Raw genomic sequence first — 23471 nt, 5'->3', positions numbered from 1 at the left:
CACCCCACCAAGTTTCTACCAAATATTTTCTTCTACCACAGCGCCGTCTCCCCGAGAAGAGTTCCAGTGAATAGGATTTTTACCATCTTGGTGCATCTCAAGTACAACCAGTCCTTGTTTTTACCCAGCTTTGCAAAGCAGAGGTCTGGTGATCTCCTTGGGAGCTAATCAGGAGTTGCTTGGTCAAAAAATTTGTTTGTTCCCAGTGGGAAACTCTACTGCCCATGTCTCACTTGTGGAGCTTCCTGTCATTTGTGAAGCCATGTTCCTTCGCTGCAAGAGAAGCACGGAGGTGAGGACAGGCCTGCCGGGGGCTCCCAGCTGTGAGGAAAGATGGAGGCCTCCACCTTCCTCACCTCCACTCCAAACAGGGAGTGTGGAATTCACGCTGGACTGAATTCAAAGCAAGAAGCAAGTATCATGAGACTACGTATCTATCCAACTGATTTAATTAGAAATGTTTTCTTTTTAAGGAGTCTAAATTTTCCTATATTATTGCTTTAAATAGTAAGCTGGAGAAGGGATGGCATTTAAGGCTTGCGGAAGAAGACCTTGTTCTCTCACAGGTCTGCTGGTATTTGGCACTAAATGGTTTGTCACTAACACATAGCTGAGATGATAATACCTGCTTCATAAATTGAAATTGAGAACATACTAGGAATAAGATTTGAAAGATGGAAAATAAGAGTGTGGGCTTGAGGTCAAAGTATGATTTCCAGAAAGCTAGAAACAGAATGGATACCTTTCAGAGTTACCAGCTTATGAGTGCAGAATGGACAAATGACCTAGTTCAAAGAAGAACCTGGGGACAGTGGTTTATATAGTTTCTGAAGGCGGGATGAAATACCTGCTAAGTTGCAGAAAGCTGGTTAATGGGAACTGGTCATGCACCGCATAACATTTCAGTCAACAATGGACCACATATACAATGGTGGCCCCATACGATTAACGGAGCTGAAAAATTCCTATCACCTAGTGACATTGTAGCTTTTGTAACATCATAGCACATTACTCATGTTTATCATGATGCTGGTGTAACCAAACCCACTGCACCACCAGATGTGTAAGAGTGTAGCAATACAATTATGTATAGGACATAGCACTTGATAATAAACAGCTATGTTACTAGTTTATGTATCTACTATACTGTGCCTTCTATCCTTAGAGTATACTGTTTCTACTTATTAAGACAAGTTTGCTGTGAACACTGCACCTTGTCACACAGGCAGCAGCCTCATCCATCTTGCGTAGACTGTCTCTTGATTGCATTATTTTCTCTTGTGCTTGATTTAATCTCCTGTTGTTTTTTTAAATTTAGGGTAGCCTAGGTGTAGAGTGTTTATAAAAGTCCACAGCAGTGTACAGTAATGTCCTAGGCCTTTAAATTCACTCTCCACTCACTCACTGACTCCTCTCCGGCAGTCTTCAGTCCTGCAGGCTCCATTCATGGTAAGTACCCTGTATGGGTGTACTATTTCTTTTTTATGTTTTGTACCATATTTTTACTGTACCTTTTCTATATGCAGCTGTGTTTACGTACGCAAATACTGTTGTTACAACTGCCTACAGTATTCAGTACAGCAACATGCTGCGCAGGTCCGCAGCCTACAAGCACCATCTAGCCCAGGTGTGCAGTAAGCTAGACCATTTAGGTTTGCGTGAGCATAAAGAGGAAATTACCTAACAAGGTGTTTCTCAAAACACATCCCCCTTGTTAAGCAGAGTATTACAGTATGTCTAAAATACCTTTTATAAAACCATACTATGGGGTTAAATTTTGTTATTTCTTCCTGATAAGGTATGCACTTTCTTTAAGATAGTTAAAACCAGTTTTTGTAAAGTTTATTTGACTGTAATTGGGAACGATTACTCGATTCTTTATGATTTGAGTTAGATTTTTGTCCACTTGACCTATAATTCTTGCATTTAGACAAATCAACTTAAGAATTTAGTCAGCTCCCCATATATTTCACCTAAGCCTCCTTGGGGTCTATGGCATTTGCAAGAGACTGGCTGGTGTTAGAATCAAGCTAACATTATGCTCAAACCAACTAAGCTAGCCACTAACTGATCAGAATCAAAGTGTTGAAACATCATTTTATTCCAACAGCATTTCTAGTTTTAGGATTGAACATAGTGTCCCATCTGGGGAATCTGTAAGGAAAAAAGTACTATTCTTGCACTGATTCAAAAGTAAATTGGCCTAATTTTTTTTTCCAGTAAAATGAAAAGCAGTTTAGGAAGTCTTGGCATGTGGACAGAATTATGCCAGGCTTAGTGAGGGCAGGACTTTTAGAGGAAAAAGAGTAAGCAAGCATTATAGGTCAGGAAAGTAAAGGCAATGAGTAAGGTGGGATGGGAAGGTTACTTAAGGTATCTTATTTGCCAAAGCCTTCAGTAATGGACCTTTAGGGGTCATTTTGTATTGAGAACGCAACACAAAATCATTGTTGTACTGACCTTAGTTTTCGGTGTGTCAAGAATGGGCTGGGAGGCTTGGCTATGAGCAGTCTCTACTGCATCAATCTGTGCACACAATGAGGGTCTAGATCAGTGAGACCCTAGCAACAGTTATATTGCTTAAGAAACCCAACCAGGGTTGCTTAGACAAAGCAATCAAAACCCTGTTTGCAAACCCAGGTCTTGTAGGTAGAATGGCTTCCAAAGATGTCTGAGTCCCAATTGCCAGACCCTGTGAAAATGATAGCTTATAGGAAAGGAGATTTAAGGTCATTAATTAGCTGACTTTAAAATTGGGAGATCATCTTAGATTATCAGGATTACACTGGGTGGCCCAATGTAATCGCAAAGGTCCTACATTAAAGAGGGAAGCAAAGTCAGTGAAAGACATGTGACCACAGGAGCCTCAAAAAGATGCTATGCACTAGCTCAAAGATGGAGGGAGTTACAAGCCAAGGCAGGTGGCTTCTAGAAGCTGAAGAAGAATGGATTCTCTTCTAGAGCCTCCAGGAAAGAATGCCACACAAGATCTCTTACCTGTCCTACTGGTTGGCATCAGGCCTAGAAGGAAACTCCGCAACTTGGACTTGTTCTAGAGGTGTCCAGTGTAAACTTGGTGCTTTCCCTGTCTGACTGTGCTCACCAAGACAATGGATCTGAAGCTTTAAGACCTTCCGGGTATTATCTAAACAGTGTCTCCCCAACTGGAATATTAATTTGGATGCCATAAAAAAAAAAAGCACTCCTTGTTCAAAAATGTCCAGGAACAGCTTCATTAAAGCCAAGTGTCTCTCAATCCTGGCTACACACCAGAATCCTGATAGCACTAAATGTTTCACATCGTTTAAATGGAGCAGCCAGAGTTGTTAACCACTGGAATCAAGCAATCTTTAATAAGGTCATGTGCACGGCTGACTTTCAGAATGAGCACCCAGTACAGTGATTCCCTGACTTATCTGACCATAGACCTTTGAGAAAACAGCTGAGATGTTGTTCCAGATATGGAAAAACTGGTATGCTGAAAACAAGGGGAAATAGGAAAGAATACCAAAGTGGGTATCATACAAGAAAAAATAAAATACACACATGAAAATGTCGGTGACACGAAAACCTTTTGTTTTTAATTTGGTTGATACACATTTGACAAAATATTTTAGGATAAAATAATCCATGAATGGGCTCAAGGTATTTACAGTCACTTATAAAAAAAATGGACACATTCTCCAACAGAAATGTCTGCTTATAAAATTTTCTATCGTCAACCTGGAAGACTTTCAGTTCCTCCTCGTTACCCCCCAATCTGAAGCCCCAGTGGGTGACACGCAAGGACCAGGAGCAGGAGGCACATCTCAAACATCTGGCAGCGAAGGACCGTCTACTGGTGTGAGCTCACAGGGGAGCGAAGGGCCAGATCTCGGGACAAGACACAGAATGGAAGACTCCAAAGCAAACAACTAAGGACAAAACCTAAAAACATACTCACCTTTCTCAGTTTCCTACAGAAGGCTGCAAACCATTTTTATACTTACTCAATTTCCCCCCTTTTAGCAGAAAATCAGCAACCCTGAGACTCCAATTTTCCATGACATAAAAGTTAATAAACATCTAGAAACTGTCTGTTCAAGATTTATAAAAATGATCAAATAGAAACTTCAAAATAACTTTTATGATCTGAAAATACTTTTAAAAAAGAATATTTCTCAAAATTTTCATGCCTAATTCTTATGCATTCCAACCAATTTCCATTGTCTGAAATTAGTTTCACAAAAAAGACACTTTAACTAGATATTTTAAATTGAGTACGACTTGCTCTTGCTTGTTAAATGAATGCCTACATTTCATATTATTCACAGGTACTGAAAAGAAATTAGATCCTTTATCCATCTGGAATATACATCTGAACTGTCTTGTAAGATAGCAACATAAACAGAGACCATGAAAAAATAACCAAATGCTTATTCTGTGTAACACTACTGAGACAATTAAACACAGTACACACAAGTCAACATCTACCAATCCAACTAAGCTATTTAACTAGACTTTCAACAAAAAACTTTGTAGAGCATACATCCAGAGTTTTTAGAAATCAAATCTGTTGCTCCTCCAGGGGTGGCTCAAGAGCTTCCATTAGCTTTTTGTTTGCTTCTTCATTATGTCGGCTTTGACAATGAGTTAAGTGTTTCTTAAAGCCTCTTGGGAAATTTGATTCAAAATTACAACGTGGACATTTCAGTAGACTTTGCCCATGGGCTGCTACATGATTTTTAAGGAGAGATTCCAAGAGAAAAGCCTTCCCACAAATTGTGCATTTGTAAGGGCTATGGACATTATGCTTATTGACCAAATGATGCAAAACAGCACCTTTCTTCATAGCACGGCAGCAACAAATTTTGCAGTAATATTTTCCTTTCCCACGCTTCATGTATTTTGCAATCTCTTCTTCTGAGATAAAAGCCTCTTTTTCTTCAGTAAACTGGAGTACATTTTTGGACTGCTCTGGACTAGTCATGTCCATTTTGTTCTCTTTACCAAAATCAATAGATTCCACATCAACCTGCTCTTGATCACTGCTTGATTCTTGGCCCTTACTATCTATGGCTTCCAAATCTGTTTTTATATACTCACTACTACTAAGCTCAGCATCAGAGTTCTCTTGGCTGTCTTTCTTGAACTTCTTTGAGGCAGGAAATAAAGAGTCTTCTAAGAGTTTCTTAGGTGTAGCCAGTAGTTCTTCCTGAACTAAAATATCACACTTTTGATCATCTATGGCATCTGTCTGTAGTTCATCACCTAGTTCAATTGCCTTTTGAGATTCTGAGAACATAGCAGGTTTGGCAAGTTCAGGGAAAAGGGAATGTTTCCGTGGCTCTGGAAAAAGCGCACGTTTTCGTGGTTCGGGAGAAGCAGGAGGGGCTGATTTGATAGGCTCAGAAAATAAGGCAGGCTTTCTAGACTCAGTATCAATAGAGAGAACAGGCTTCCAGATATCAGAGGCCACTTTAGGGGACTCGGGTGGCCCAGAAGGTTTCCGGGTCTCAGGGAAGACAGATTTCTGAGGTTCAATAAAGAAGGAAGATTTCCAGAGATCAGGGGAACCACCACGGGAACTTTTCTGGAACTCAGGAAAATCAAGTGAAGCCGGAGGAGTCTTTCGCTGATCAGGAGAAAGCTTCCAAAGCTCTGGAGACCCTGAGGGTTTTCTGAGTTCTGGAGATCCCGCTGGACTACAAATTTCTGGGGACAATGGGGGACCTGGTTTGCGAAGCTCAGGAGACAAGGGAGGTCCTGCTTTACGGAGCTCAGGGGACAGTGGGGGGACTGCCTTCCAATGTTCAGGTGACAAGGTAGGAGCTGTCTTTCGAAGTTCCGGTGGACCTGACTTCCATGACTCAGGAGATGCAGGAGGAGTTTTCCAGGATCCAGGTGAGACTGATGACTTCCAGGATGCAGGGGACACAGATGGAGCTGGTTTCCAAGGTCCAGGTGATATGGAAGGAATTGGTTTCCAAGGTCCAGGAGATACAGATGGAGCAGGTTTAGCTGGCTTCCAGGGTCCTGATGCTGAAGGACTAGATTTCCAAGACCTGGGGGACCCAGGTGGCCCTGGCTTCCAAGAACCTGGTGACACAGCTGGGGCTGGTCTCCTAGGCTCTGGAGAGACAGCGGGGAATGGCTTCCAAGGTTCAGGAGACTCTGATGGGGATGGCTTCCTTGGCTCTGGGGAGACTGTCCGGGCAGGCTTCCGAGGCTCTGGAGACGCAGTTGGGGATGGCCCCCAAGGTTCAGGGGAAGCAGCTAGAACTGGTGACTCTGGAGAGGAGGCTGAAGGGGTCCCCAATGTTTCTGGGAAGTGGGAGTGTTTCTGAGGTTTGGGATTAACAAGAGTAGTCTTTACTGGCTCAGGAGATACAGGAGCAAGTTTCTGTGGTTCTGGAGAAGGAACTGAGGCTGGTTTCTGAGACTCAGAAACAACAGGGACTGGTTTTGGAAGTTCAGGAGAAGAAACAGGAGTAGTTTTTAGTGGCTCAGGAGAAGGAAGAGAAGGTGTGTGTGGCTCAGGAGAAACAACAGGGCTAGGCTTCTGAGCCTCCGGGGGAGTAAGAGTGGGTTTGGGTGACTCTGGGGACAAAGCTGGCCCGAGTGTCGGGGTTTCAGAGGAAAGGGCGGGCGCGGGTTTCTGGAGTTCTGCTGAACTGGAGGGCGTTTTCTGGTGTTCGGGAAGAGGAGGGCTTTTCACAGAATCTGTTTCTTTGTTTGACTGATTTTTTGGTTTCTCATTCCATTTCTCTGGGGCTGCATGTTTGGATGTGATATGATAGTATACATTAGAGTACATCTTGCTGGTGAAGAAGCATTTATGGCAATGAAATAGCTTTGCACTTTTCTGGTAAAATATCATTTTACCTAATCCACCAGCATCCATTTCGTCACAGAACTCTGGGTGGATGGTGCCCATGTGGATCTGCACATTTTCATAGTCTGTGCCTCTGAAACTGCAGTGGTCACACTCCAAACGCACTGGTGGTTTACGAAGTTCCTGAAATACTTCCATTTTTCTTTCTGTTATAACACACACAATTATATTCTTTAAAAAGTCTCAACAGGGCTGTAATAAAGTAGAAATAAATTATTTTCAGGGAACATAATCTTTTTTTTATTGTTGTTCAAGTACAGTTGTCTCCATGTCACCCCCACCAGTCCCTCCCACCTCCTAACCCTTGACCCTACCCCTCTCTGGCTTTGTCCATGTGTCCTTTGTACATCAGGGAACATAACTTTAATGAAATGCTACTCTGGCTTATTCTAAAACTGCTTAATTTTAAGCTAGGATGGCATATGCATATTATTCAATAATATCTCTATAAACTATTGAAGAAGAAATGGAACTAATTTTTAACTGGGTCCCAGGAACTCTGCTAGGTTCATATACATCATCTCATTTAATACAACTCAAGTATTATTTTTTTCACTTTCTTCTACAGATAAAAAAACTGAGGTTTGAAGAAGTGACTTAACCAGGTTATGAAACTATCAGTGGCCCAAATCTGACCCCAGAACTATCTACTGCATGTGCTTTACATCTTGACTTTAAAACCCCAAATATCGACAAGCTGACAGTGCACAAAGCTAATAAATAAACATCAAAATTCAAGTTAGGCTACTTCAGGCTGAGCAAGAAACTTTAAATCCATTTCAGAAAACACTTGTTAAATTAAGTCTAACTATGAAAAGATGTTTACAAAAAAACCAACATATCTTGTATTTTAGCATCCTAACGTAAAGTATTTTATTTATTTACTTAATAGATTATTTTGTGCCCCATGCTTTTCCAAGCATTTGGGGCCGAAGGGGTATCTTGCAATACAGTGCTGAACACTGACAGGGAAGTAAGAGTGTGGAGGGCAGTGCAGAGAACACTGTCAAGGAGACACTCCAGCAGAGACTGTGAATGACACGCCATCCTACGCTTAAAGTGATTACTTGACCAGAGATGTTGCCCTTGCCAAGCAAAGGGCAGTTCAGACAAGAGGACAACCTTGAGGCAGGAACTTGCTTGCCAGAAAATACAACTTTTTAAAATTTTAAATGAGTCTTCTTAGGTGGTAAAAGTAACAGAAGCTTGGTTAAAAAAAAAAAAAAAAACTCACACAGTACAAAATACACAGTATCACTCTCCAAGGGTAGGCCCTGTACTTACATGTCACTGAAGAAATGCCCTATGTATACACAAATACAGAAACACATTCTATACAAATGGGACACTAACCATACTATCTGCTTTCACTTAAGGAAGAGAGGGGGTCTCTCTGGCTCAGGAGAGGAAACAGGGCCAGGCTTCTGAGATGCACAGAAGTCAGAAGAGCAGGTTTTGTGATTCAGGAGGTAAAACTGTGCCCAGTTTCTGAGTTTGTACGGAAAGGGCAAGGACTGGCCTCAGGAGCTCTGCTGAACTAGAGGGCAGTTTCTGTAACATTTTCACGTATAGAGAGAGTAAGCACAGGATTTCTTTGTCATGCATGTATCTTTTAATGTGAGGGTAGTTCCGAAGGGAGAATTCCTAGAAATGGATTACCTGGTTCAAAAGCTATTTACAATTAAAATTGATATATTTTACCAAAAACTCAGGAAGTTACGGCATTATTACATGAGAAACAATTCCCCAAATTCCTCATCCACATGGCATATCATTAAATTTCTAATCTTTAATATTTCTTAAATGAAAACTATCTCACTATTGTTTTAATGTGATTTTCTTTAATGAGAAGCATCGAACATTTTTCTTTGCTTATTAGCCATTTATATTTCTTTGTCTAAGGTATGCTTTGTCTCTTTTCTTAATTATTTGAAAATCATCCTTGTACATAAAAGAAATCAACTCTTATATAATGAAAATATTTCAGTTTATCATTCAATTTGTTTCTTGACTTCATTATGACTATTTTAACCACACAACTGGTTTACATAAAAATTAAAAACTTAAAAGTATTTTCCTTTATGATTTTTTAAAAAAGATTTATCTATTTATCTTTAGAGGGGAAGGGAAGAAGAGAAGGAGAAAAATACCAATGTATGGTTGGCTCTCATGAGTCCCCTACTGGGAACTGGCCTGCAACCCAGGCATGTGCCCTGACTGGGAATCGAACCGCAATACTGTGTTTCAAAGGCCCATGCTCAATCCACTGAGCTACACCAGACAGGGCCTTTATGACTGTTTTAAATTATGCTTCCCCACTTTATTATTTTCCCTATGATTTTGTTAATTTAATTTTTTAAATTTTTATTTATTAATTTTTAGAGAGGGGGAAGGGAGGGAGAGAAACATAGATGTGAGAGAGAAGCACTGATCAGCTGCCTCTACCCCAACCAAGGACTGAACCCACAACCCAGACATGTGCCCTGACCAAGAACTGAACCAGCAATCTTTTGCTTTGCAGGACTACGCCCTACTAAAGGAGCCACACCAGTCATGGTGATAATTTATGGGCAACATTTCGCTTTGTGGGACAATACCCAAACGACTAACGACTGAGCCACACTCGTCAGGGTGATAACTAGTTCTTTTTTACATTTGTATCTTTAATAAGGAAAAGGACTAGGGATCCAGCCTATTTTCTCACCCCAAATGAATGGTTCATTTATCTTCACAACATTGATTACACAACCCATTTCCTCACTTATGTGTAATTTTCCACTTAGTATTTACTAAATTTCACGTACATGACTCTATTCTGGACTCTATCGTGTTCTCCAACCAGTTCCACCTGGAATGCTCTTCTCAGCACAGGAATCCGACAATCGCTAAAACAGACTCTGTAACATTCATATACGGTCTGTTTATTCACCAAGTGGCTTGCAAAATCTCTTCTCATTCAATTATGCCCCATCATTTACCAAAAGTACCAGCTACTACTGAGAGTATGCCGTGAGCTTTGTGCTAATGGTAAAACAAGGTCAAAATACACATGTTCTATGTTACTGCTACTCAAAAAGACAGTAGATTAGAAACACTTACTGGTAATCACAGGATCTCCCTTTATTAACTTAAAAAACATTAATTTAAAACTTTAATACTTCTAATTTTGATAACTTGCTTTTATTTATTTATTTTTAAAATATTTTATTTATTTATCTTTATAGAGGGGAAGGGAAGGAGAGAGGAAAGAAACATCAATGTATGGCTGCTTCCTGTGCATCCCCTGCAGGGAACTGGCCCCTGCTGGAAACTGGCCTGCAACCCAAGCATGTGCCCTGACTGGGAATCGAACCATGATCGTCTGGTTCGCAGGCCCGCGCTCAATCCACTGAGCTACACCAGCCAGGGCCGATAACTTGTTTTTAAAATGCTATTACTATACTTAGGTCTCTCTTCAGGTTGTATAAAAATCTTTCACCCTTTTAAAATGTTATTACTGACAATACTGTTTTCTATCACCGATATCAATGGTATATCATTTGCATTTTTGAGAGGGGTCTAAAGTTAGAAAGGAGATCATTGAAGAAACAAACTAGTGTTTCAGAAAGTATTAGCAATATCCCTGTCTTTTAGAAAATTGTTTTTAGGGCTACATGGACTACAAATACAAATACACACACGCACACACGCGCACACACACAAATGTATGAAATCACTTAATTCTGAAAAAAATGTCTAAGAAGAACGTTTAACTTAAAACATGTAAAAAGACTAGGTTATCTCAGTAACCCCATCTGGCCATAAGTGGCAATACTTATCAGTAAAGGGATGCTTGTATGAAAGAGGTTGGGTCTAACATACACCATGTCATATGCTATGTATATTATGACATAGAGGCTGAGAGCTCAGGCTTGCTAGTTTTGAGTCCTGATCCTACTACGTGGTTTTTATCAAGTGACTAAACATTTCTATGCTTCAGTTTCCTTGACTGTAAAATGGATGTATGGTAATATTTTATAGCATGTTTAGAATAATATCTGATACATACAGCAGGCACTCAGTGTTAGCTATTATTATAATACTAGAAACTACAAGATAGTCTCTAAAATATACAGTCCTTCAGTTTCTGGTACTAAACAGTCCCAAGTCAGCTGGGTGAAGATGTGGCGGACCAACGTGTGGCTCATCCAAAAGCTACCCGAGTCCTGCTTGTGACAATGAAAGGCATGACTTTCATGACTTTTTTTTTGTCCAGGTTTCTTAAGCTTAAACAAACTTAACAGAAACTTTTCCCAACTTCTCAAGCAGTAATTCATAGGCAGTATGAAGAAAGAACTTTGGTCTTCTCACTTCGCCGCAGCGCTTACGTAGCCACACCTCTGCATAACGTGCAGTCACAGTAACAAAAAACTTCCTTCCCTACATGCTGCCTCATCAACTTTTTTTTACCAACAGTAACTCATATAATAGAGGTCATCAAAAAGCCCAGTATGTAATGCAGGGATTAGATTTTAAACTTTATGGGTAAAGTATTTTTTCTTCTATTCTCACAGACATGTCTGAGTACACCGTTTTATAGTCAGAAAGATTTTTTAAAATGCTTCTGGCAAACTTACCAAAGAAAAATCAGAATACAACAAACCACAACTCAGTATCGGTGTCTCTAACACAGTCCCACAGTAGAGAACTGGTCCCCCTTTTTGCCACACTCTTCCCAACTGCTACCCCAGTACTGTGGTCCCTTTCAGTAGGTGAAGTCTACTACCTCTTCTCCTTATTTCTATTGGGTTGGCCAAAAAGTTTGTTTTTTCGGGGGTGGGAAGCAAACAATCATTGTTTCTCTCTCTCTCATGTCAGTGTCTGTTTAGCTCTCTGTCTGTCTGTCTCTAGTCAATAAATATGTCCTTGGGTGAGGATTTAAAAAAAAATCAGGGACTATATTACAGGAGCAGGTGTAAAATGTACAGTTAATATAATAATGTACAGTTAATACAGCCACAAGATGGCTCTAGTAGCACTTAGATGCCTTTAACTTCATCTGAAATAATTTTGTTAGATGTTACTATGACAGCTGTTGTATCAGCACGCATTTTTAAAAACCATCAAAATTGGTGAACTTTTGCATAGCCATTTTAGTACTGAAGATGGAAGAAAATAAGCAACATTTGCAGCGTTATTATTTCAGGAAAGGTAAGAAACAAAAAATTTGTGCAGCATATGGAGAAAGTGCTGTGACTGATCAGATGTGCTAAAACTGGTTTGTGAGGTTTTGTGCTGGAGATTTCTCCTGGACGATGCTCCATGGTAGGCAGACCGGTTGAGGTTGATAGCAATCAAATCGGGACAGTAACTGAAAACCATCAATATTACACCACGCAGGAGATAACCAACATACTCAAAATATCCAAATCAATACTTACTGGTGAAAATTAAAAAATGTGTCCCTTATTTTATGAAAAAATCATATGATGTTTTTGACCAATCCAATACTTTCCATTGACTAGATTTCTCCCTTTCTTACCTCTTTTGAAGTTTTATATTAACTGTACATTTTACACCTGCTCCTGTAATATAGTCCCTGATTTTTTTTAAATCCTCACCCAAGGACATATTTATTGATTAGAGACAAACAGACAGAGAGCTAAACAGACACGGGCATGAGAGAGAGAGAAACAATGATCATTTGCTTCCCAGCCCCAACTGCAGATTGAACCCTTAACCTAGGTATGTGTCCTGCCCAGGATGGAACCTGTAACCTTTCAGGGCATGGAACAACAGTCCAGCCAACTAAGCCACCCAGCCAGGGATTTAGTCCCTCTTTTCAATGAATACCACCGAACCTAATTCCTACTACTCTTGCCTTAATGGGCCCCCTACCACCTCAGCTTCTTGGAGAGGACTGACTACTTTTGTCCTCAATTGCTGCCCACCAAATCTGTCCATTCACCAGCTCTCCCACCCTTCATGTAGAGCGCCACTCTGTAAATACATCATCCATTCCCTTTCAGTCTGTCTTAAGCCCTGATGGCTCCTTAGACTCCAGATCATTCCCTACCTTTCCCAAATGGCCCTCCCTCTTTCCTCTTCCAACCAAAACTCTTCTGGCCAATCTCAAAGTTTCTATTACCAACACCTACCTACTATTAAGCCTCATTATCGTACTTTGATAACCTCTTAATTAAAAAAATTTAAAAGAATATTACAGCCTGGCTGGTGTGGCTCAGTGGACTGAGCGCGGGCCTGCAAACCAAATGATCGCTGTTCGATTCCCAGTCAGGGCACATGCCTGGGTTGCAGGCCAGTTCCCAGCGGGGGATACACGAGAGGCAACCATACATTGGTATTTCTCTCCTCCCCCCCCAAAGATAAATAAATAAAATTCTAAAAAATAAATAAATTGTATTAAAAAGAGTATTACAGAATATACCTCTTAAATCCCAAATTCTATCATAGTTACGAATACCAGCACATGTTAATACATAAGATATATATGGCTGGATATACTTTATAGTTTTTCCTTAAGAACTCCATGTACTTTTCAAAAATATTTTAATCATAAAATGTCCTCCTAAACGTTAAAAAGCAAAATAAAATAAAAATTTTTAAAAATGCAAAGAAATGCTGGTAGTTAACACTTTATCAAGACCAATATGCTTGGCCTAGTAGACTTACCAGCTGTCTTACTAGAAGTCTTAAAAGTAGTCTTCAAAGGGCAGCAAGTTCACATGGCTTTTTGACTAAACCACAGAAAATAGCCTGGAGTACATGAAGAAGGACAAAGATGAACCTAAAATAATAATAATAATGGGCAATCAAAATCCTATCTCTGTGATATCTTGTACCCCCTAAATTAGAATTCTGCCTATTTCTCTCACTATTCTGCCCCGCCCCCAACAGTGAGAGGGGTCCGATCCAACCAGCCTGGACACTCACTTCAATGAAATGACACCCAATACAGTGGATGCTCTCCATGACGCCATCCCTGTCTTGCTCCGCTTTAATAATCCTTGATGGAACTAACGCATTGTACAGAACCACACCTTTCTCAAACCTACCATCTACCTTCAGCGGATGTGACAAGCACTCAGGAGACTGCTCTGTGACTTCAGCTGCAGCTGGCATTTTGTGCATTATGTGTATTACACAGCTGGACAGCAAATTAACAGGCAGTGAGAAGACAACATAATCAACAGGATCAAGAGGCAAAGAAGAGGCCTCTGGGAAAAGGAAGGATGGTGGTGACTTCCTTTCGGTGACTGCTCTGTCATGCGCTAATTTCAAAGAGAAGACATAAGGGTCTTGGTGAGTTGTTGACTTGAACAGAATGGGATAAGCTGGCTGGGAACAAGCTAGGTAACTGCTCATGATACTCGTCTGATCAAGTTCCAGAACATTTATCTACCCTTCCCTCTATTCCCTACGCCACTGCTTTACTTCTGATTATCTGACCTCCCTACCACTAACTAGTCTCACTTCCTTCCAATCCACTCATCATATCACTACCAGTCATTTTCCAAACATAAAAACCTACTGTGACTTGACTGCTCACAATTTCTCAAGGTAATTCCAACCCCCACGGCACAAAATTTGAATAGCTCATAAAGCTCTTCATAGTCTGCCCCCTGACTATACTGCATTCTCAAAGTACTGACCCACCTGGAATTCCCTGACAATTCAAGCTTCCAGACCTTGCACTCCACATCTCGACACCCAGTCATCAGGCAAGTTCCTCCATACTTTAGCTGGGATTGCTTTGTAAATACTGGCCAACTCCCTGACCTTTCCAGTCTTCCTGGACTCCTTGCTGTATGTACATCCCTACTGTAGTGGCTGCCACCCTCCGGCACTACCACATGATTCCACACCAGGCCATGGGCTCTCAGAAGGCAGGGACTACCCACTCACCTCTGCAACCCTTGCATATCCCTGGCATATGGTGTATGCGCAGAAAGTATCTGTTCAATCTCAAACCCTCCTCAGGAAGACAAGACACCTGATCTTAGATTCATAGGATTTTAAAACTAGAAAAGACCTGAGCTACCTTCTAGTCTTGGAGCCATTGGATTTTGGGATAAAAGAAGACCTCAGGGACCATCTACTTCGAAACTTCAATTGTTGAAGAAAACTTCAAACTATAGTTGAAGAAACTCAGATCCTCAGCACTTGTGTTCGTTTTTGCTTAATTTGTAGGCAAAGACTACACACAAGTGCAGAAATAAATCCTCTTTTGCAACCCAGAACTCATTGTTTGGTATGAGTTTTGATACATATAAGAAGGAACATGTTTAAAAAAAAAAGAAACTCAGACCTAAACATTAACTTGCTCAAGATCACGTAAATAATCAGTGTGTGACATAGAGGACCAGAAAACGGTTCAGCTATCCATCTGGGCATTTTCTAGTATATCACAACCAACCAAATACAGTGAAATTAATAAGATCCTGAAAAGCCAATACAACGGGCCAAAATCAACAAGATGAAATTCATCAGACATTTAGAATCCAACTATGAACTGCAGAATGCAGCACTGTAGAGAACTGCATTCCATATTCTGCATTTGGCAGAGTATCCCTGTCTCCAGCTCTGGCTGGTTCCCTAACACCAGCAACTCGCATGAAAAAAGCAACCAGGGCCACCTGCAGTCTTTGAAAACATGTCACTTGTGAGTACAGGCACTTACCTTCAAAAAGGGAAGAATTGTGGATAATAAGTAAGCTGTCCTAGAAGCAACAGGTGGAGGCCAGCAGCAAAACAGATGTCAGCCCAATACATAAAGTTTTATGAACTACTTCATCACAGACCAGAAAAAGCTGCTTTGTCAGGTAGGAGCCCTCTGCAACTGGAAGCCAATGATCGGGACTGGACCAGAAGAATCCTCAGAGGACCTGAGTCCAGTCTCTTCATTTTACAATGACAAAACTGACGCTGAGTGAGAAAGGTGACTCATGGAAGGTCACACGAATTAGGTCAGAGGAAGCAACAGGAGACCCTGAATTCCCAATTCTGTAATTCCGTTGTAACATACTGCTATCTTTCCCACTGGGGTGTTGCAGAACCAAGTGCAGAATTCAGCTGCAGGTAGAAAACAGACACTGAGATTCCTTTCAGCTTTTAAGATTCTAGCACATCCCCCACCACCTCAATTTTCAGAGTTCCTAAGCCTAACTACGACGAAAGTAAATCTAAACTGTCCAGATAATAAAAATTTCTCTTAACCTAGTTTTACCTCTACAGACTACATGTTTTAAACATGTAAGTGATAATCATTACTGTTCTGCCAGTTCATCACCCTGCACTTTTCAATGAAGTTCTATGCTGTGTGTATCATACCTACTTCTCATTCCTATCCAATTCCTTCCTGGTCATTTAAAAACATTCTGATGTATAGCTTTTAAAATTAAAACATGTAGAGCACATTTAAAGCTAACTGAGTTTTATGCATATACACCATAGTATTGCTCTTTACCACAGCTGATTTTTTAAAACGTAGTAAACTTTTTTTAGAGCAATTTTAGATTTAAAGAAAAACAAACAGAAAATTTTGTTTTCATATACCTTACTGCACACAACTTCTCCTAATATTAACATCTGACAATAGTAAGGTACATTTCTTACAAACAACAAATACTGAATATTAACTAAAGTCCACGGTTTACATTAGGGGTCACTTTACCAGTTTCACAGTTCTATGGATTTCATAAACATATGGTATCATATATCCACCGTGACAGAATCACGCAGAATACTTTTAATGCCGTAACACTTCCCTGTGCCCCTAACAGCCACTGATCTTTTTTCTGCCTCTGTATTTTTGCCTTTTCCTACATATTTTTAAAAACTGGTAAAACTTTGAGCCATGATATACTTTGCTTCCTCACACAACCAAAAAGACAATCACCAATTTAAAAACAAAAACCAAACCAACCAGAACTGCCAGAAAATCGAACTGTATGGAAGTCTGATAACCAAGGAGTTAAATGAACATTTAACCAGACTGGAGGTAGGGTCAGAGATGACATGCAGCAAGGCAGTGGAGACAGGGTGGGTGAGGTGGCAGCTGGTGGACGGGGTGGTCCCACATTCATATTCGGATAAACCAGGAGGAACAACTGGGGAGCAAGACAGACCACACAATCCAGGTACCAGCGCTCAGAAATAAAGCCTCAAAATCCGACTGTAACAACCTGTGGGGGTTGGGCAGCACCAGGAGTAAGTCCCAGCCTCACAGGAGAGTTCATTGGAGAGACCCACAGAGTTCTTAGAACATACACAATGCTCCCACCTGGGAATCAGCACCAGAAGGGCCCAATTTGCTTCTGGGTAGTGGGGGAAGTGACTGAAAACTGGGTGAAAGCCAAGCAAGCAGCAATTGTTCCCTCTGACCCCTCCCCCACATACAGCATAACAACACAGATTTGAGGTGGCCTCCCCTGGTGAATACCTAAGGCTCCACCCCTTATAACACAACAGGTGTTCCAACACAAAAAAATATGGCCCAAATGAAAGAACAGATCAAAGCTCCTGAAAACAAACTAATTAACAAGAATATAGCTAACTATCAGATACAGAGTTCAAACACTGGTAATCAGGATGCTCACAGAAATAACTGAGTACAGACACAAAAATAGAGGAAAAAGCGAAGGCTATGCAAAGTGAAATAAACAAAAATATACAGGGAACTAACAGTGAAGGGAAGGAAATCAGGATTCAAATCAATGACTTGGACCAGAAGGAAAAAATAAACATTCAACCAGAACAGATTAAAGAAACAAGAATTCCAAAAAGAATGAGGAAAGGCTTAGGAACCTCCAGGACATCTTTAAATGTTCCAACATCCGAATCATAGGGGTGCCAGAAGAAGATGAAGACCAAAAAATTGAAAACTTATTTGAACAAATAATGAAAGAAAACTTCCCCAATCTGGTAAAGGAAATAAACTTCCAGGAAGTCCAGGAAGCTCAGAGAGTCCCAAAGACGTTGCACACAAGAAGCACACACCAAGGCACATCATAATCACATTAGCCAAGATTGAAATGAAGGAGAGAATCTTAAAAGCAGCAAGAGATAAGGGGACAGTCACCTACAAAGGAGTTCCCATAAGACTATCAGCTGATTTTTCAAAAGAAAACTTACAAGCAAGAAGGGGCTGAAAAGAAGTATTCCAAGTCATGAAAGGCAGGGACCTACATCCAAGATTACTCTATCCAGCAAAGCTTTCATTTAAAATGGAAGAGCAGATAAAGTGCTTCCCAGATAAGGTCAAGTTAAAGAGTTCATCATCACCAAGCCCTTACTACATGAAATGTTAAAGGGACTTCTCTAAGAAAAAGATAAAAAATATGAACAGTAAAATGACAACAAACTCAGTTACTAACAACCACACCTAAAACAAAAACAAAAACAAACTAAGCAAACAACTAGAACAGGAAAAGAATCATAGCAATGGAGATCAAATAGATGGTTATCAGTCGGGGAGTGGGACAGGGAAAAAGGGGGAAAACGTACAAAGAATAAATTGTAGGTAGAAAATAGACAGGGGGAGGTTAAGAACAGTATAGGAAATGGAGGAGCCAAAGAACTTATATGTATGGACATGAACTAAAGGGGGGAGTGTGGGTGGGAGGGGATGTGCAGGGCGGAGAGGAATAAGGGGGCCAAATGGAACAACAATAATCAATAAATTGTATTTAAAATAAAAATGAACTATGAACAGTAAATGACAACAAACTCACAACTATCAACAAATGAACCTAAAACAAAAACAGACAGGAACTAAGTAAACAATTAGAACAGGACCAGAATCACAGAAATAGAGATCACATGGAGGGTTATCAGTGGGGAAGGGGAGAGGGGGAAATGGAGGAAAAAGTACAGGGAATAAAAAGCATAAATGGTAGGTACAAAATTGACAGGGGGAGGTTAAGAATACGGGAAATGGAGAAGCCAAAGAACTTATATGCACGACCCATGGACACAAACTAAGGAGGGGAAGTGCTGGAGGGAGAGGGGGTGCAGACGAGAAAGTAACGGGACAACTGTAACAGCACATTCAATAAAATATACTTAAAAATAAAGTAAAATAAAAAATAAAACAAATTGTGTTAAAGATAACAAAACTTACCATACTATTTTAAAAGCACAATTTACTGGCATTAAGTAATTCACAATATTGTAAAACAATCACCATTATTCATTTCCAGAATTTTTCATCACCACATACAGAATCTTTGTACCCATTAAACAATAAATTCCACCCTCACCCCACCCCCACCTGGAAATCTCTGTTCCATTTTCTTAGTGAAATCATACAATCCTTGTCCTTTTTTTTTAAAGTAATTTTTTTTAGATTTTATTTATTTATCTTTAGAGAGGAGGAAGGGGAGGAGAGAAGGAGAGAAATATTAATGTATGGTTGCCTCTCGTGGGTCCCCTGCTGGGAACTGGCCTGCAACCTAGGCATGTGCTCTGGGAATCAAACCGCGATCATGTGGTTCACACGCCCGCGCTCAATCCACTGAGCTACACCAGCCAGGTGTAGCTCAGCCAACTACACCAGCCAGCAATCCTTGTCCTTTTGTATCTGGCTTAATTCACTTAGCACGTCTGTACCGAAGAACATAACAGAATTTTAGTCCTTATGAAGGATGAAGACCCCTGGCCAGGTTGCTCAATTGGTTAGAGCAACATCCCATGTGACAAAGGTTCATTCAATACCCAGTCAGGACACATACAATAATCCATCAATGAAGGTATCAAATGGAACAACAAAAACCGATGTTTCTCTCTTCCAAATCAGTAAATTTAAAGTAACATTCACCTGTTGGTAGACAGTGGACTGTCTCCTTTTTATTGGCTATTTTAAATAAGGCTGCTATCTAAATCAACACTCATGTACAAGATCTATTTGAGTCCCTGCTTTCAATTCTTTGAGTTTATACCAAAGAACTAGGAAATTGTTGGATGACATAATAACTATGTTTAAATTTTTGAGGAACCGCTAAATCATTTGCCGCTGCACCATTTCACACCCCCACCAGCAATGCACAAATGTTCCAATTTCTCCACATCCTCGCCATCACCTGTGATTTTCTTTTTTTGAATAGCCATCCCAATAGGTGTGATACTGTACTTCATTCTGGTTTTTATTTTCACAACTTTGATGGCTAATGAGCATCCTTTCGTGTGCTCATTGGCCATTTGTGCATTTTCTTTGGAGAACTACCTATTTAAGTCCCCTGCCCTTTTTTTTGCATTGGATTGCTTTGTGTTGTTGTGTAACGGGAGTTCTTTACATGTTCTGCACACTGACCCCTCCTCTGACACTTTACTCCCATTCTGTGGGTTGCCTGGCTGGTTTTAAAACAAAGACAAAAACCTGTGCAGTCTAGCATTGAAGAAAACTGCATCTAGTACTGAATCTAGAAGCGAAAAGAATGCATTCCTGTAGAGGCAGAACCGACTTCCCAGCAGGATTTTAACTAAAACGTTACCCGGCCCCCGCCCGCCCCCCATGTCCAGTGCAGTCTACCCCGTCTGCGGCTTCTGGAAAGCGGGTCCTTCCGCCAGCCGGGCGGGATCGGAAGGGGTGCAGGCCCCTCCTCGGGGTACGCCCTAGGCTTCCTCGGGATGCAGGCCTCAGGGTGTGCGGGTTCCGACGGCGCCCCTCCCTGCTCGCCCCGCTTCTCACCGCTGCACGGTGGCGGCGTCCCAGGGGGCGAACGTCGGTAGGAGGCCGGGCTTGCGGTCTCGAGTTGCACCGCAATACCCTGCAAAGCGACAGCCTTCCGAATGGCGGCGAGACGCAGTCGCGGGCTCCAGACGCACGAGCGTGCGCGCGGCCGTGGGACGTGTAGACTGGGGCTGACGGGAAGCGAGTTTGGCGATGCGCGCCCTTCCGCGCGGACCAATCATAGCCCCGATGGGGAATCGGGGGTTTCTTTTCGGAGAGCGCGAGTGCGCGAGGAGCGGCCCGCCCAGCCATCGGAAGTGACGTGCTCTGACAAGCGCCTGGAAATTCCCGCCAGTCGGTGGGGAGCTCTGGAAGGGTTCTATCCGTACTGACCCTAGCTGGCTACCCCGGCGACAGTCCTTTGTGGCCTATCAGGTCGAGACATACTCCCCCAGGCCTGGGGATGCCCAACCGAGAAGGTCTGCGCAAGGTAGAGGCCTGGCGTTTCAGGGTCGCTGGCCGAAGGCGGGGGTGGAACCCGTTAGAGCAAAACAAACTGATCCTCACCCGCTATTCCGCCCCTACGGTCAGAGCGGGTTCCCCTGTGGGAGCCAAGGGCGCCCCGCAGGGTTCACTTGTGTGAGCAAAAGGCGTCCGCCGGACCTCAGTTCCTGACATCTCCATCTGGTCTGTTTGTCTTAGTCTCCCTTTCACGCCAGGTTTAAGATCCTGCGTTCTTTACTTTCTGGACATTTTCTGACTTTTAATATTTATAGTCACTTGGGGTGCATTTTAGGAAATTTTCAGATTTTCGTTTTTGTACCAAAGTGATCTATTCATTTTGATTAGATTTAATAACTGCCAGGAGGAGGAAAGGGGGACCACAATTCATGGAACATCATTTAAACCCTTTTCCATCTTTCCCGGCTCCACTTTAAAATGAACACTAATCTCCTAACATCAAAAAGTTCTTTATAAAAAGAAAAGTTGAACACCCCACTAGAAGTACAGGCAAAAAACAGCATATTTACAAGGGACAAATGTCCAATAACAAAAAATAATCTTCAGCCTTAATAATAAAGTGCGAGTAAAAGCACTCTTGAAGCTATGAATTTTAAATGCAGAAACGAGGATCTTTTCTCTGAACATCAAAATGTACTATGTACTAACTTTTGTGATTGTTACCTTTAATATGTTGTAAAACTCAGTATAGGTATGTAGAGCCGTTTTTCTTTAAGTCTACATTGTAAAATGTTGGAAGTGATACTGCTGTATGTATCAGCATTACCAAACTTGCGACCCTTTATGATTATTGTAGTCGTTACTCCTAAAGCCACCTCATGGAAGGTAGTTTAACTTGTCATACATATCACCCAATTTCCAATTAGCTGGTTAGAGCCCACAGATTCATAGCAATACATCATTTTATTTTTCCTGCAGTTGGTTAAGATGAGCTGTCCAGGGGTGATTTGTCAATGAAATATCAATTTGCAGATACGTACTCATTTCCTTTGGTGTTTTGTGCTTTATTATCTGCAGAGGGAATCCCTTGGGTCTAGAAGTGGTTGTGGGATGTGGGGCGCTCTTGGAGCATTGGAGTTCTAGCTTTCTTTTCATTAAGAAGCTTCTTTGGAGCTTTTTTACCTTCTGTTGTAAGATCCACTTTTAGAAACAAGGTTCTTTGTGACTGCAGACCATAATTTGTAAGGCTGCTTTACTTTGTGAGGTTTTTTAAAAAGATTTTATTTAGTTAGTCTTAGAGAGAGAGGAAGGGAGAAAGGGGGAGAGAAACATCAATGTGTGGTTGCCTCTTGCATACCCCCTGCTGGGGACCTGGCCTGCAACCCAGGCATGGGCCCTGACTGGGAACTGTACTGATAACCCTTTGGTTCACAGGCTGGCACTCAATCCAATGAGCCACACCAGCCAGGGCTGTTTTTTTCTTAAGCGTTAGAATGAATTGATTATCCCAACTGAACTTTCAACAATTCTTGGAAACCAGAATCTAGATTGTGATGTGGCACAAACTCTGGGTCTTTTTCATTGTTTTCTTTATTAGTAAATAATGAAACACCAAAACACATGGCTGGTGTAGCTCAGTGGATTGAGCGCGGGCCTGCGAACCAGACAATCGCGGTTCAATTCCCAGTCAGGGCACATGCTTGGGTTGCAGGCCAGTTTCCTGCAGGGGCCAGTTCCCTGCAGGGGATGCACGAGAAGCAACCATACATTGATGTTTCTTTCCTCTCTTCTTCCCTTCCCCTCTAAAAAGATAAATAAATAAAATATTAAAAAAAGAAACACCAAAACACCCTCTACCATTATTTTGAATTGAAAATCTGCCCCTTTCCCTCTCTGTTCTTTCTGGGACCCCCAAGTGATAAACTGATCCACTTGATCCTGTTCTCTATTCCTTAAGCTATCTTCACTTACTCTTTTTTTCTTCTTGCTCCTCTGATTGGAAGAATTCTATTGCCTTGCCCTGGCGTTTGCTGATACATCCTTCCACTTGATTTAGTCTGCTATTGAACCCCTCCCCCCGTTGAAATTTTCAGTTTAGTTACTGTATTATTCATTGTTTTAAAGCACAAATTTTGAAAATGAGCGCCAAAGACCTCTAGGTCTTTGATCACCAAATATGAACAAGCCAACAGAACCAAGATGAAGGCCTTAGAAATAAGACTTACTTACTCTGTCCTGGCCTCCAGGTCTGGAAATCTCCGGATCAAAGCCCAAATGAACAGCAAGGGCCACAGCCACTTGCTGGTCTGGAGATCCAGTTTGATTCATCCCCTAATCAGGGGCCAGCAAACTAGGCTCCACAGATTAAATATGGCCTGCTGCCTGCTTTTATAAACAGAGTTTTACTGGAACCACAGCCCTGTCCATTCATTATGTATTGTCTAAGGCTGCTTTCTTAGTACAACA

The 23471-nt window shown here is 41.4% G+C and overlaps 1 protein-coding gene and 1 non-coding gene across 7 annotated transcripts; one reads left to right on the top strand and one right to left on the bottom strand.

Moving 5' to 3' along the window:
* Nucleotides 1-3573: 3573 nt before the first annotated feature.
* On the bottom strand, nt 3574-20706 carry CHAMP1 (chromosome alignment maintaining phosphoprotein 1). 6 transcript variants are annotated; one of them, XM_037042111.1, is made up of 4 exons: nt 20562-20705; nt 20250-20292; nt 13547-13661; nt 3574-7066 (listed from the first exon to the last, which is right to left on the bottom strand). In XM_037042111.1, exon 4 carries the CDS (start codon nt 7010-7012, stop codon nt 4547-4549), a length of 2466 nt encoding a protein of 821 aa, XP_036898006.1. In that variant the 5' UTR covers nt 7013-7066; nt 13547-13661; nt 20250-20292; nt 20562-20705; the 3' UTR covers nt 3574-4546. The 6 variants fall into 6 exon arrangements, 5 of the variants coding, with proteins under 5 accessions (XP_036898006.1, XP_036898005.1, XP_036898008.1 ...); XM_037042110.1 differs by lacking the exon at nt 20250-20292; XM_037042113.1 differs by lacking the exon at nt 20250-20292 and having other exon boundaries at nt 3574-7020.
* LOC118984299 (small nucleolar RNA SNORA40) lies at nt 15033-15158 on the top strand. Its single transcript, XR_005065897.1, has one exon. It is a non-coding gene; the product is annotated as a small nucleolar RNA SNORA40 (small nucleolar RNA).
* Nucleotides 20707-23471: the final 2765 nt, after the last annotated feature.

The sequence above is a fragment of the Sturnira hondurensis genome, unplaced genomic scaffold (assembly GCF_014824575.4).
Source record: "Sturnira hondurensis isolate 20B ecotype Veracruz unplaced genomic scaffold, ASM1482457v3 Scaffold0003681, whole genome shotgun sequence".
NCBI classification, from domain to species: Eukaryota; Metazoa; Chordata; class Mammalia; order Chiroptera; family Phyllostomidae; genus Sturnira; species Sturnira hondurensis.
This window is presented reverse-complemented; position numbering and strand designations above follow the sequence as displayed.

Excerpts from the sequence above, each read along its gene's own strand:
- CHAMP1 (XM_037042111.1), bottom strand. The coding sequence starts at position 7,012 with ATGGAAGTATTTCAGGAACTTCGTAAACCACCAGTGCGTTTGGAGTGT.